The sequence below is a fragment of the Microtus ochrogaster genome, unplaced genomic scaffold (genome assembly GCF_000317375.1).
Source record: "Microtus ochrogaster isolate Prairie Vole_2 unplaced genomic scaffold, MicOch1.0 UNK1, whole genome shotgun sequence".
NCBI classification, from domain to species: Eukaryota; Metazoa; Chordata; class Mammalia; order Rodentia; family Cricetidae; genus Microtus; species Microtus ochrogaster.
Genome location: NW_004949099.1, coordinates 38354907 through 38369244, shown reverse-complemented (window position 1 = coordinate 38369244; position 14338 = coordinate 38354907). Strand labels below are relative to the sequence as shown.

Here is a 14338-nt window from a genome sequence, read left to right as displayed (position 1 = left end):
TGAGTTCGAGACCAGCCTGGTCTACAAGAGCTAGTTCCAGGACAGGCTCCAAAACCACAGAGAAACCCTGTCTCAAAAAAACCAAAAAAAAAAAAAAGGGGGGGGGGCAGCAAGACAAAGGCCAGGTCCTAGAAAAGGTCCTTTAGTCTGCCACCCAAAGTCCCAAACTCTAAAGAGAGCCTACTCTGTGGAGGGAAACAGGTCCCGGTTGGTCAGTTTTCCTTAATCCAGAAGCAGAATAATAAAAGCAATTCTCCAGCCACGTGAGAGTCCCAAAGGGGACTCTCTTAGTGGCAGAATATTTGCCTGGTGGGTGAAGCTCCAGGTCTCCTCTCCAGTACCAAAAAGAGTAAAAAGTTGAGGGGTAGGGGGTTGCCTAGGTAGTTAGCTCTGTGGTAAGAGCACTTCTTGCTCTTCCAGAGGACCTGAGTTCGATTCGCAGCCTTGTGTCTCAGAACCATCTGTAAATCCAGTCCTAGGGGGTCCCATGGCCACTTCTGAGCTCCACAGACCCCAGGGGCAAACGTGGTATACACACATACATGCAGACAAAACACTCACACATAAAATGTAAATGGGAAGAAGAGAGCACAAACCTCCCTGCTGCCCTGAAGTCTTCTCAATCAAGTTTGAGGCACCCACACCTCCCGTATCTCATTTTCTCCCTCCATCCATCCAGGACAGCCCTGATACCCAAACACACCAATCCCAGTTGGCTCTCTGGCCTCCAGGCCTCCCAGAGTGAGTCAGGAGTCAGCGAGCCAGCAAAGAAGGGGTACACACCCAATGTCAAAACTGTTTTTGATCCTTGTCTTCTTTGCCTCCCTAAGTCCTGCCCAGAAGCCATCAGCGATGTCTTCAATAGCAAGTTCCACATCATTGGAGCAGTGGGCATCGGCATTGCCGTGGTGATGGTAAGTATCCGGTGGTCCAGGGAAGAAACAGTTCCTAAGCTCTGCCCAGGCATTGTCGGAAGTGCTATAGGGTCAACAGCTAACACAGCCCTGGCTGTCCTGGCCAGCCAGGTGCATGCTGTCAGTATTTCCTTTTTACTGCTAGCTAGCGGGAGCTCTGGGCCTGTGACTCAGAGGGAGGACACTTGGCTTGGCTAACAGGAGCCAGGCCCTGGGTCTCATTCCCAGCACTGCAGAAAGAAGAGGTGCACATTGTGTTGACAACACTGAATTCAGCATTTAAGGCTGCGTTTGTAGGTTCTGGCCCTGGATGCTCTCTTAGGAAATGGCTCATGCAGCATAGCTCAGCTGCTAACTGGCTGTTGGAGAACAAGTTGGCCATCTTTCCTGTTATCTGGCCTTCATCTCCCCTGCATCAGTACCCCTCCTGGACCTCATTACCTCTGTCTCAGACTGAGTGGAGCCCTTTCCTCCAGGCGAACCCCACTCTCCCTGTCTTTGCAGATCTTCGGCATGATTTTCAGCATGATCCTGTGCTGCGCCATCCGCAGGAGCCGAGAAATGGTCTAGAGTCTGCCCCGACCCGAGCAGGAGCATCGGCCCCAGGACTAGCGGGCTGTTTGGATTTTGTTTGCCACTAATATTAGTATTCATTATGCATTTCTAAACAAAAGTTACTCTGTGTTTGTCTTTTTAATGCTTTATTCATTATTGACATTTGTAGTTGAGGGATCTGGGGGTTCAGTTTGCTTCGACTTTTTTTTTTTTTTTTGGTTATTTTTGCTTGTTATGTTAAGCAAAAATCCTGCAATGAAAGGTACTATATTTGCCAGACTCTAGACAGAAGATATTGTACATAAAGAGAATTTTTTTGCCTTTAAATAGATAAAAGTATCTATCAGATTTAATCAGGTTGTAAGTTATATTGAAGACAATTTGATACATAATAAAAGATTATAACAATGTCTAGGACTGCTTGGGAATATCGCTTTCTTTAAATTGGGTTGTTTGTTTGTTTTTTAATTTGTGGTCCTTGGCCGGGTGGTGGTGACACGTGTGGGAAGCAGAGGCAGGCGGATCTCTGTGAGTTTGAGACCAGCCTGGTCTACAGAGCGAGTTCCAGGACAGGTTCCAAAACTACACAGAGAAACCCTGTCTTTAAAGATGGATGGATAGGTAGATAGATAGAAAGAAAGAAAGAAAGAAAGAAAGAAAGAAAGAAAGAAAGAAAGAAAGAAAGAAAAGAAAGAAAGAAAAGAAAGAAAAGATAGATAGATAGATAGATAGATAGATAGATAGATAGATAGATAGATAGATAGATAGATAGATGATAGTCAGTCATGCCTTCCTTGTGCTCCACCACACCTGGCTCTTCCAGCAGCCATTGTGGTCTACCGGCACTAAATTAAAAGTAGATTGGAAGGTAGGTCTCCTCGCCTCCTAGTGAAGAAATTGGGGTGTGATTGAGAGATTTTGATCTGATGTGGTTTGAGTCCACGCTAGGATGAGTTCCCAGCTCAGCAGTGTGTGGTATCTTAGGGTCTCATGAGTCTTTGCTGTTCTCACCATTTGGCCTTCAGCACCAAACCTTGGTAATTGGGCATAGCCAGTGCTCAATATTCTTATTCATGAATTGGTTGAAAGGCTACATCCATCGGGATTTAGCCAAAGGAACAGAACCACTCTAAGATGCGTATGTGTGTGACTTTATCACAGAAATTTGTCCCTGGAGCTAGTCTAGTAGACTGACAGGTAAATGGATGGCAACAGGGAGAACCAGCTGGTACCCAGTGACAGGCAACTGTGGCAGTTCTCACCTCTGACACTGGGGAGAGTTTTGCCTGGGCTGGGCCCTCAGCAAGAGAGCTGAGCAAGCTGATGGCTGAATGTAGGCCCCAAGGAACCAGCTACTTCATTTCTCTCAACCAGAAATACCAGGAGGGGGAATTCCTGGAGGTGTCTTCACCATAAACAGATGGAGAGAGATTGCAGAATCCCACAGCATAGGCAGTGTGACCCCCAGCTCGCACAATGTAGAGAGAGCAGCACTGGGGGGTGAGGAACAGAGCAGAGCGGGGTGTAGAACAGAAGCATGGGGAACATCTTCATTAACATTCTTTTTTAAATTTAAAAAAAGAAAAGTGGTAGCTAGAGGGATGACTCAGTAGTTAAGAGCACTGGCTGCCTTCAAGAGAACCCAGGTTCTAGTCCCAGCCCCACATGACTGTCCACAACCATCTAAACTTCCAGATGATACGACACCCCTCTTCTGGGCACCAGGCGTACGTGTGGCTCACAGACATACTATCAAACAAAACGCCAATACACAATTATTAAAAATGTGTCATATGGGGATGCATACCTGCAGTCTCCGCACTCGGGAAGCTGAGGCAGAATTGATAGCTCCAGACCAGTGTGGGCTACATAGCAAGGCCCTGCATCAAAACAAGAGAGGCTCAAACTATTCCTGAATGCTATACATGTTCATAGCAACAGATGACAACATCAGAATATTATCTGGTCTGGAAAAGGCAGAGAGGGGTGGCACACTTTGAGCCCAGCACTTGAGAGACAGGGACAGGCAGATCTCTGAGTTTGAAGCCAGCCAGCCAGGGCTACAGAGAGACTCTAACTTCAGAAGACAGGCTGGGCTGTAGCTCACTTGGTATAGTGCTTGTCTGACATACAGAAGGCTCTGGATCCAATCCCCAGCATTGCATGAAACCAAGTGGGGTAGACAGCACCCGGGAAGTAGAGGCAGGAAGGGCAGGTACTGAAGGTCATCTTCAGCTACCAATGAGTTTGAGACCAGCCTCGGATGCTTGAGATGATGCCTTGAAAAAGGAAGGGAGGGGAGGGGAAGGAAGAAGAGAGAGAGAGAGAAAGGGAAAGAAAAGAAAGATGCAAGTGTGACCCAGTGCGACCCAGCAAGGTGAATGTGCCTGGAAGACACTCTGGTAAGTGAAAGAAGCCAGGCAGAAGTGAGGGCAAATATCTATAATTACATGAAGTACCTGAAATAAAGTTGGAGACAGAAAGTAGAACAGAGGGGACAGGGAATAACTAGAGGATCTTTTTAATTACTTTTCTATTGCATATGCTTATTTAGTCAGGGAAGTGGGGGTTCATACCACAGCTCATGCATGCGTGGAGGTCAAAGGAAAACGTGAGAGTTCTCTTCCACTGTGTGGGCTCCAGGGGTTAGATCCAAGTCCTCAGGCTCAGTCAGTGACTTAAAGTGCCTTTAACCCACTTAGCCATCCATCATCCATCTTGCTGGCCCTGGAGTTACCGTTTAGTGAGTCTGGAGATTCTGTTTGGGATAATGAAGTTTGGGGGTTGTGTAAAGAAATGAAGGGCTCGTGTAGTCTAAAATGGTGGAAATGGCATGCTGTATGTTGGGTGTATTTTGCTAGGGAAGCAAAAGGGTAAATAAAGTCAGCTTTCTCAGATCCCACAATCCCACTGTGGCCCTGGGCCCCTTCTCCAGGCAGCTGGAGAAGACAGCTAGTTTGGCGCTGGTTGTAGAAACAGATCAACCATTAGTTTTGTGTCCGTTACGGAGTGGGTCTGAGGAAAACAGAGAAGTTAGGTGGCAGCCTTGTCCATATAAGGACTTCTCATGGAAGCTGGTCTCTTCGCCCCCTCACTGTGCAGGCCCAAGTGACTGGGGGTGTCCACCCCACCCACCTTCAGCCTCCATGCTGGCTTCATGAGTCCCGAGCAGATAATGTAATTGTCCCCACTCAAGTCTTGGCCATCAGACCCTTGGAAAACTAATTCAATTGCTTTCCTTTTAAATTGGATTTTCCCAAACCATCTGCTTCCCTTATGGAAATACAGGCAAGGTCAGACCTTCTCCTGCCATAGAACCTCCCCTCTGCAAAGCCCCTAAGCCAGGCCTGCCTTGCTGGCCAGGCAAGACCTTGAGGACTCATTCCCCACTGGGTATGTTGTTCTAACAACCTCTACCTACCGGGGACAGTTACTAGCACCCACAGGCCTCAGCCTGACTTGAGCATAGGGACTCACCAGACCATAGCACTCAGGCAAAGCCCGGGAAGGCATCGCTCTGGTGGCAGGAACAGCAGCCCTGGACGTGGATCCGTGTCCAGTCCATTATCTCTGACATGTCACCTGTCTAGAGACACCCAGGACAGTAGCTAGAATAAGCATTTACAGGGCTAATTGTGACTCGGTGGTAGAGGGGTTGGATAGTATGAGTGAGGCCCTGGATTCGATCCCTAGTACTGAGAAAAAACACATGAGCATTTCTGTGTATACCATATGTGGGCGTATGAACTGTGTGTGAACAGTGGCACCATGGCAGCCGCAACACATCAAGGCCCAACAGGTGTGGTATTCCAGGACTCAAGCGTCACTCTTGAGCAGGTTACACAGCCCTTGAGGACTCCTGGAAGTGTGGGAGATGGTGGTTTGCCAGAACTTTGGAACTTCCGCAAGGATGAGTCTTGGCCTCTGACATGTGATGGGAAAGCCTATTCTGCTTTTTGTGTCTTGGGTTTTGGGGGTAGTGGTGGTTTTGTTTGTTTGTTTGTTTGTCTTTTGAGACAGCGTCTCAATATCTAGCCCAGTCTGCCCTTGAACTCACAACCCTGTGTCAGCTTCGTGTGCTGGATCACAAGCATCGCCACAGAGCCAGGTGAGGGTATGGCTTTGATGAGGATTGCTGTCACATTTGAAGAATGTGCTAAGCCAGAGGACCATGGTACCCACCTCTAATCTCAGCACTTGAGAAGCGGAGGCAGGAAGAGCAAGCAAGTTAGCTTCGGGCTAGGGAGGAAATTAAAGGTTAGCCTGGGCCACAGCCCTGTTTCAAAAATAAACAAAGCCAGGTATACTGATGCAAGGCTTTAATCCCAGCACTCAGGAGGCAAGGGCAGGTGGAGGATCTCTGAGTTTAAGGGTCAGCTTGGTGTACAGAGCAAGTTCTGAGATAGCCAGGGTTTCTCTGTCTCAAAGAAACAAAATAAATAAAATAGTATCCTGAAGGCATTTCAAAGTAAGGAGAAGGAGAAGGCATCCTTGCCTTAAAGCTGGGAGAGGGACACACACACACACATACACAGAGCTGCAAGGGAGCAGTGACGTCCACATGGACCAGCTCTCCTGCTCTACCTAAGAGAATGAAGAGAAGGGAGATGGTGAAATTAACAAAATGAAAAATGTGGAACTCCCCTGACTGTCTGTGAAGCAAGCTTGTGGCACCAAAAGAGGCAGGAGGAGGCTGGACAATTGTCTCGTTGAGAACACTGCGGCTCTTGCAGAGGACCCTCGCTCAGTTCCCAGACTCCCAAATACCTATAACTCCGGCTCCCTCACACAGGGGGCGTACACATAAATAAAAATAAATCTCTTAAAAAATGTTTTTAAGCCTGGAGAACTTCCAGTCTTTCCCCAAAGGCCCAGCCCTAGCTAGACCTGGAAAAACCCAACCAGTGACCACACCCTCTGCCTCCGAAGCTCTCGTTTCCTTCTGGGACAACTTGAAGTATCTACCAACTGCTGCACCCCACATCCTCCTGGCAATGCCCAAGCAACAGAGGGCACAGTGATAGGGCAGACCGTGAGTGATTCGAGCCACCTGCTGGGCTGAAGGTGAAGGCAAGTGCTGAGCGTGGGTCGCCTCTCCTGGGAGCCTCTGGCTGATGGGAGCAAAGATTAATCATCTTCTCCCTGCGCAGTTCAGCCACGGTATGTAGTATAATTTATATCTCCTTTCAATTGTAGCTGATTGGAAATTGTTAAATGGCCAGAGGAGGACCGTGGTCTAGCCGGGAAACAAAATATCAAATAGATAATTCATCAAGATAAATTGAATCTGGGAAATTGGTTAAGTCCTGGCAGACCGAGGGATCTTTTGGAGAACAAGGCAGTCATGTGGCAGCTGCCAGCCCTGTGGCAAGGACCCCGCAGGGCAGGAAAGCCTGGAGCAAAGGCGTGTTCCTACAGCCGTGGGTTCCTTTAGGAGGACTCCGAGAGGCTAATTCTCAGACTGTTGGAGTCCACATGTATCATTACCCATCACACTTCTCTGAACCCTGGCTGGTGATTTCTAGAACCTTCCCTGAGGGCTTCAATAACCAACAAACCTAAGGGGAAATGCTCGATATCATTAGGCATAAGGAATTACATATCAAAACTACAATTCCCCTTAGAATGGCTACGCTGACAGGAACCCTTATATACTGCTCGTTAGTAGGTAAGCTAGTCCGGCCACTAAGGAAATCACTCCTCTTCAAAGCAATAAAAATAGAACTACCACATGATCCCGTCATACCCCTGGCTATCTACCTGAAGGAATGTAGGCTGCCTCCCACAGAGATACTAGCACTCTGTTTATCACAGCGCCATTCAAAACAGTCGGCAAGCAGATTCGGCCCAGATGTCCGTCAACCGGAAAGGAGATAAAGAAACTGGGGTCTGCGTGCTCAGAGGAGTATTATTCGCTCCTGAACAGGAAAGAGACCCGCCATCTGTCGCACAACAGAAGCAGAGGACATGATGTTGAATGAACGAGCCCAGAGTCAGAGAAGCAAGTCTCGCGTGTTTCGTCTCACGTGTGGAAACTGAAGATTACTGGGATTGCAGGGATAGGGGAAGGCTGGGAATGGAGTATGAAAGACATCTGATGAGATCGGACACGCTGTGTTTGTAGGTCTAGACCGTACACGCTGTGTTTGTAGGTCTAGCACACGGACCACGTTAGTGTGTTCAGTTAACAGATGTGTAAATATGTGTTAATAAGAACAATAGATGCAGTTAGGTGAGCAAACAAGGAAAGGAAAGCTGTGTCCAGCTCCCTTCCCTAAGGCTGTCCCTGCCCCGCACAGGGACAGCAGCCATTGCTTCAACTATAATCAGAGGCTTTGACAAAGGTACCTGTGACAAAGGTGACTTTGAACAAGGAAATTCTGGACTCGAGACTATATTGTGCTACCCAAAATTGCCAAGAGACTTCACCCAGAAGTGAATGCAGAAATCTGAGACCGGCTCATGTGGATCCTGGGCAACTAAACATGGGCCCAGCTGATTTGGCCTACTGTATACCAGTGAAAAGTGCCGGGCACAGACACACAATAATGAGGCTGTGGCTGAAGATATTTTCCTTGTTTTGCGTGTGTTTGGCCTTTAAGGTTTTGGGGTGTGTGTGTGTGTGTGTGTGTGCGCGCGCGCACACCTGTGTAAGGGTATACACACGAGAGTGCAGGTGCTCAGAGACAGTGGATTCCCTGCAGCCGAAGCTATAGGCAATTGTAAGCCACCCACTGTGGGTGCTGAGAACCACAGCCACGTTCTCTGGAAGAACAGTGAGTGGTCTTCACTGCTGAGACATCTTTCCAACTCCCTGTATTCTGTTTTCCAGCTCTCGCTGTGCAGCCCTGACTGGTCTAGAACTCAGTATGTTAAGACCAAGCTGGCTTCAAATATGCATTGATCCTCCTGCCTCCGGCTCCTGAGTGTTATGATTACAGGCAGATACCACCATACCCAGCCTGGGATCTCAGGTCCTGAGCCCTCCTGCAATGCCTCACTGACTGTAATATAAATTGATTGCTCAGCATGTACGAGACCCTAGATTCAGTCCCCAGAACTAGGGGGAGGAGGGGTTAGACCACAAACACACAGACACACTACACACACACTTCCCTGAAAGATTACAAAGTCCTCAGGCTCCAAGGAGCTAAAAGCAGGACTGTCTAAAGCCACTAGGCACTCATTGTGGGTTCCTCCACAAAGCTCAGTCAGGGCCTGGAATTCCCCGCTCTGTGGGCAGGGCTGTCCCCGCCTCAGCTTCCCAGTAACAGAGATCTGCAGATGCTGGGCCACTCCCCACAGCTGCCCTGAGCTAACAAACCCAAACCCAGAGGATGAAAGCAAACTACAGGCCCTTTCATTAACAAGATAAGATTGACATTTCCTGGAATGAACCAAAGCGGCTTGCTGACTGGGTTTATGACGCTTCCTTCCCCTACTCCTCACCCCCAAAGGGATAATCCTTATCTTCTATCCCGAGTATGGGATCCAATGGATTCATCCTGAATCCTAGGCGCTTCACCCATGAGAAATAGCTCAGTTCACATCACAGGTCCTAACTGTGAGGAACTGAGGGCAGAGGCGGGTTGACACAAGTACCAGGTCTTCTGTTTTTCTCATTCTTCACTGTGTTTATATACCTCTCCACCTTGAGTGCAGACCCCAGTGGGCTCTCCTCTAGGTCAACATGTAGCCTTAATGCCCGCTGTACACACCACCCGCTGAAAGCCCCTCCCCCCTTACAAGGCTGGAGAGATAGCTCAGTCACTAAACTGCCTGCTGCATAGCATGAGGACATGACTTCAAATCTTTAGCACCCGCGTCAAAAGCCTGGCACAGCACTGTACACATCTGGAACCCCAGCAGTGCTGGGAGAGTGAGAACAGGAGGATCCAGCAGTTCATTGGCCAGCCCGCCTAGCCAATCAGTGAGCTCCAGGTTCAGGAAGAGACAGTGTTTCAAAAGGCAAGATGAAACCAGGCAGTGGTGGCGCTCACGCCTTTAATTCCAACACTCGGGAGGCAGAGGCAGGCAGATCTCTGTGAGTTCGAGACCAGCCTGGTCTACAAGAGCTAGTTCCAGGACAGGCTCCAAAGCCACAGAGAAACCCTGTCTCGAAAAACCGAAATGGAAAAGGCAAGATGGAGAGTGGTTAAGGAAAAACATTGAAGTCAGCCTCTGGCCTCCCGCATGCCTGCGCACATACATACACTTCTCTCTCTTCCCCCCTTTCTCTCATACACACATGCTCATGCACGGGCACACACACACACACACACACACACACACACACACATCCTTGACCATCACTGCCTTAAAAACCCAGCTTAGACCATCATAAACCATCACAGAGCTGATGACAGACACCCCTCCCCCAGCTGATAGGTCCCTCAACTGATGATACCTCTCTTGGGTGGGCAACCATCACACAGGAAGTGGCTTCATGTATGAGGGACAATGCAACTGCCTCTGGCCAGTGCACTAAAAGCAGAAGTGATGAGTGCCATTAGCCACACAGAGGACTGAGGAAAGAGCTTTGTGCCTTCCCTATCCACTGGCTCAACAGAGACAGTTAGAGGATGCAGAAGATGGGCCAATGTATCCCGGGCCCGGAATGGCCTCCCAACTCCTGCTGGCAAGACTGCATGAACAATGATGCATCCAGGAATATTTTACTTTGTATTTACCACAAACTGACTAAGCTGTCTGCTTCTCTGTTCCAGCAGCCAGCCTGGCTCTGTCCCCTTTCCTTTGTCCACTTTACCCTCCAGTACTTACTAGCAGAGAAGCTCAAAGCCAGAGACAGGCACATGTGAGTGCGTGTGTGTGTGTGCACGCGCGCACGTGCGTACATACATGTGTATGTCCATAGTTGTGCACGTGGGTCTACAGGCGTGCATGCTTACAGATGTGGAGGTCATAAATCAATGTTGGGTATCATTTCCCAGGAAGGCATCCTTCTGAGTGGATCTGACTGGCTGTGCATCAAGCACAGCAATCTGTCTGTCCCTGCTTTGCTCCCTTTGGGATTTCCAGCACACACCACCAAGCCAAGCTTTTTCACTTGGGTTCCAAATTCAGGCTCTCATATTCTCACAAGTCAAGTCAAAGATTTTTATGCAATGAGGAAATTGTATCACAGACAGGAAGTTCAAAGTCAGGGTGTCCTGTAACTGAGTGCCAGTAGATTGGTTTTTGCTCTTGAATTTGTCCCGTTGTGGTGACATGGTAGCTATAGCAACTCAAGGCCTCATCCTCTCCCACAAGATGCATTTAAAGACTGGAAGAGAAAAATATCCCTATGTTGTTACATTATGTTCTCTCTTTCTCTCAGTGTGTGTGTATCGTTTGAGGTTTTACTTTTTATTTTGTTTTGTTTGGCAGGGGTAGTGGTAGTAGTGTAAGACATGATCTCACTATGTAGCCCAAGCAGATTTCAAACAGTTCTGTTGACTTGACCTCCCCGAGTGCTGAGATTACAGGTGTCACTCCCCATATGTAGCGCTTTTAAAATATGTAAATTACTCCCAGAAGTCCCTCAGAAGACATCCTGTCACATCTCCTTGCCTTGGTCAGAACTGGCCACATGGCTGTTCTTAATGACAAACTGAGTGGAGCAGGATTAAGTAACTGGATTAGATAGGCCCAGGCCTGAAGCTCTGACTTCAGCTGAGGCATGTGGCCTGTGGGCACCTGCAGCCAGACAGGACATGGCAACTGGACAGGGCCTTGTCTGTAGGCCAGATTTACTAGTCCGCTATTATTCTCTTACATTCTCAGCCTGGGAAAGATATAGAAGCAAAGCAAGAAATCTGTATTCAAGAATTGGTAGCAATTGGCTGGGAAGTTGTCTCAGAGGCTAAATAGTTTGCCATGTCAACATGAGGACTGGAGTTTGGCTTCAGAGAACCCAAGTCAAAGCTGGGCAGGCATAGCAGCCCACGTCGAATCCCCCCAGCATTGGAGTGGAGAAGGAACCCTGAGACAAGCTGGTTATCTGGACGAGTAGAATCCACAAACCCCAGGCTCAACAGGAGACCCAGAGCTCAGAAAATAAAGAGGAGAGTGATTGCGGTAAACAGACGTCTGACAGCCGCAGGTCTATAAACATACACGCACGCACATGTGCCCACAACATGCCAACATGAGTACATACGTTCACACACACCACATAGGCACATAAAGCAAGAAGGAAAAAGGTGTCTTGGTTAGGCTTTGGTTGCTCTGAAGAGACACCATGACCATGGCAACTCTTATAAAGGAAAACATTTAACTGGGGTGGCTTACAGTTCAGAGGCTCAGCACATGCCCATCATGGTGGGACACAGCAGCATGCAGGCAGACACGGTGCTGGAGAGACAGCTGAGAGTCCAACATCTTACAGGCAACAGGAAGTGATCTGCCTCACTGAGTGTGGCTTGAGCATATATGAGACCTCAAAGCTCATCTCCACAATGACACACTTCCTTCATCAAGACCACACCTCCACCAACAAGGCCACACCTCCTAATAGTGCCACTCCCTTTGGGGAACCATTCTCTTTCAAACCACCCCAAAAAAGATTTATACAATCATGTTGGTGAGAAAGATATTTTACCAGGTACCAAAATCTTCAAGGAGAGCTAGTGTATAGCTCACTGAGAGCCCTGGGATCCATACCCACTGCTGAAAAAAATGGAGAGTTAAAAACTTCAAGGCACAGTGGGGTGCTCCTAACTGCTCCCTGTCAGGCTCTAACTTGTCCCTGCCTCATGACACAATCTCATCATTTATCTAATCTCAGAGATCTAGAGTCCCTGGTTGGAATCTCCTGAGGCCAGCAGCTGCTCTTTGCATTTTCTCCACATACAGCTCTGGGTGTAGGGTTGTTATGCAGTAAGGATGGTGGACATTCAAGAGTGTTTACACTCCAGCTGGGGAGAAAAGCCCACATAATACAGTGTGACGGTCCAATGGATTGGTCAACCAACAGTGAGGACTGTCTGCTAGTGAAGGAGGCTGTGAGTGCAGAGACAGACTCAAGTTCAAATCCTTCATGGGTCATTCACAAAGTGACCTTGGGTAAGTCAGTTAGCCTCTGAACTCCTGGCTTTCCTCTGTAGAATAGGAAAACAGTCTATGTTGCAAGGTAGTGACTTAATAGAGCCCAGAGACATGCTGAGCACAAACTGGCCAACCTGATTCTGATGTTGTTGTCTTCACTGATAAGCAGTGAGGGTGTAATGATCTGCTCTGTCTCTTTAAGAGACAAGCAATGCCCACTCCCTCCCCCATCCACTGAGGCAAGCTGATCTTCAGCTTCCTGCCAGGAGTCTCTTCCTTCTCCCTCTCAGAAGGCAGCTTCCCTTTCTCCCTTCTCTCTCTCTCTCTCTCTCTCTCTCTCTCTCTCTCTCTCTCTCTCTCTCTCTCTCTCTCTCTCTCTCTCTATCTCTCTCCTCTTCTCCCCTTCTTCCTTCCCCTTCCATAGCCCACTAAATAAATATCCAACCCCACTCTGCATGGTATGCCTATCCATGTCTCTCTCACCCGCTGCCATGTGTCTCCCTGCCCAAGACCAGCCACCTCCAAAGACCTGCATCATGCTCTCATGGCCAGCTGCCTGTTGCAGCCACTTGGGGACCTGCAGCATTTTTAATTAATCCATTACAGTGGGTTTAACAGGAAATCCAAGGACTAGGGATGTAGCCTGGTTGACACAGTGCAAGAATGAAGCCCTGACTTCAGTCTCCAGTATTTCATTTAAAAAATAATCACAGCAGGTGTCTTAGTCACTGTTCTATTGCTGTGAAGAGACACCATGACCAAGGCAACTCTTAGACAAGAAAGCATTTAATTGGAGGCTTACTTATAGCTTCAGAGGCTTAATCCATTTCATCATGGAGAAGAACATGACAGTACACAGGGTGATGGCGTAGTAGTTGATGGCTACATCCCCTAGTTCTCAGGCAGAAAGAGAGACTCTGGGCTTGGGTGGGCTTTTGAAACCACACTTCCTCCAGCAAGGCCACACTTCCTTTCCTTTTTATTTCTTTCTTTCTGTCTTGTTTGTTTGTTTGCTTTTCCTGGGCAACAACAGCCTTGGCTGCCCTGAAATTTGCTTTGTAGAACCATAATAGCCTTGAACTCACAGAGATCTGAAGAACTCAGCCTGAGATTAAAGACTTGAACTATCATACCTAGTTAAAGCTACACTTCTTCATCTTTTAGGATTTTTGTTTGTTTGAGGTTTGGGATCTTTGTTTGCTTGTTCTGTTTTTGTTTTCATTTTGAGACAGGGTTTCTCTGTGTATCCCTGGCTGTCCTGGAACTTGCTTTATAGACCAGGTTGGCCTCAAACTCAGAGATCCACCTGCTTCCGCCTCCCAAGTGTCAGCTTTTTATCTGCTTTCTTAGTTCTTCTAATCCTTTCAAATACTGCTACTTCCTAGTGACTAAGTATTCAAATGTATGGGCCTATGGGTCCATTCTTATTAAACCACTATGACAGGGACAGAGAGATGGCCCAGTGATTAAAAGCAAATGCTGCTTTTGCAGAAAACCTGAGTTCTGTCTCAGCACCCATGAAAGGCAGCTCACAATCACCTGTAATTCTGGCTCCAGGGTATTCAATGCTTCCCCTGGCCCCTGAGGACACTTCACGTGCACAAACCCTCACACATGCACATAATTAAAATTTTTTAAATGGATGTGGCAGCACTTGGCTGTAATCCCAAAACTTCAGAGGTATAGAAGCAATAGGATCCAAAGTTCAAGATCATCCCTGGCTACTAGCAAATTCTAGGCGAGCCTGGATTCCATAAAGAGGGGGGTATAAGGAGGCAGTGGAAGAGAGAAGAGGAGAGGAGAGAAGAGGGGAGGTGAGGGGA

The 14338-nt window shown here is 48.0% G+C and overlaps 1 protein-coding gene across 1 annotated transcript in view; it reads left to right on the top strand.

Moving 5' to 3' along the window:
- The window catches only part of Cd9 (CD9 molecule), a 34260-nt gene extending 32380 nt beyond the window's left edge, over window positions 1–1880 (top strand). Inside the window, exons 7-8 of the mRNA XM_005365250.2 lie at window positions 831–914; window positions 1419–1880. Of these exons, the coding sequence (XP_005365307.1) occupies window positions 831–914; window positions 1419–1484 (150 nt within the window). The 3' untranslated portion in view covers window positions 1485–1880. The remainder of the gene's footprint in view (window positions 1–830; window positions 915–1418) is intronic.
- Window positions 1881–14338: the final 12458 nt, after the last annotated feature.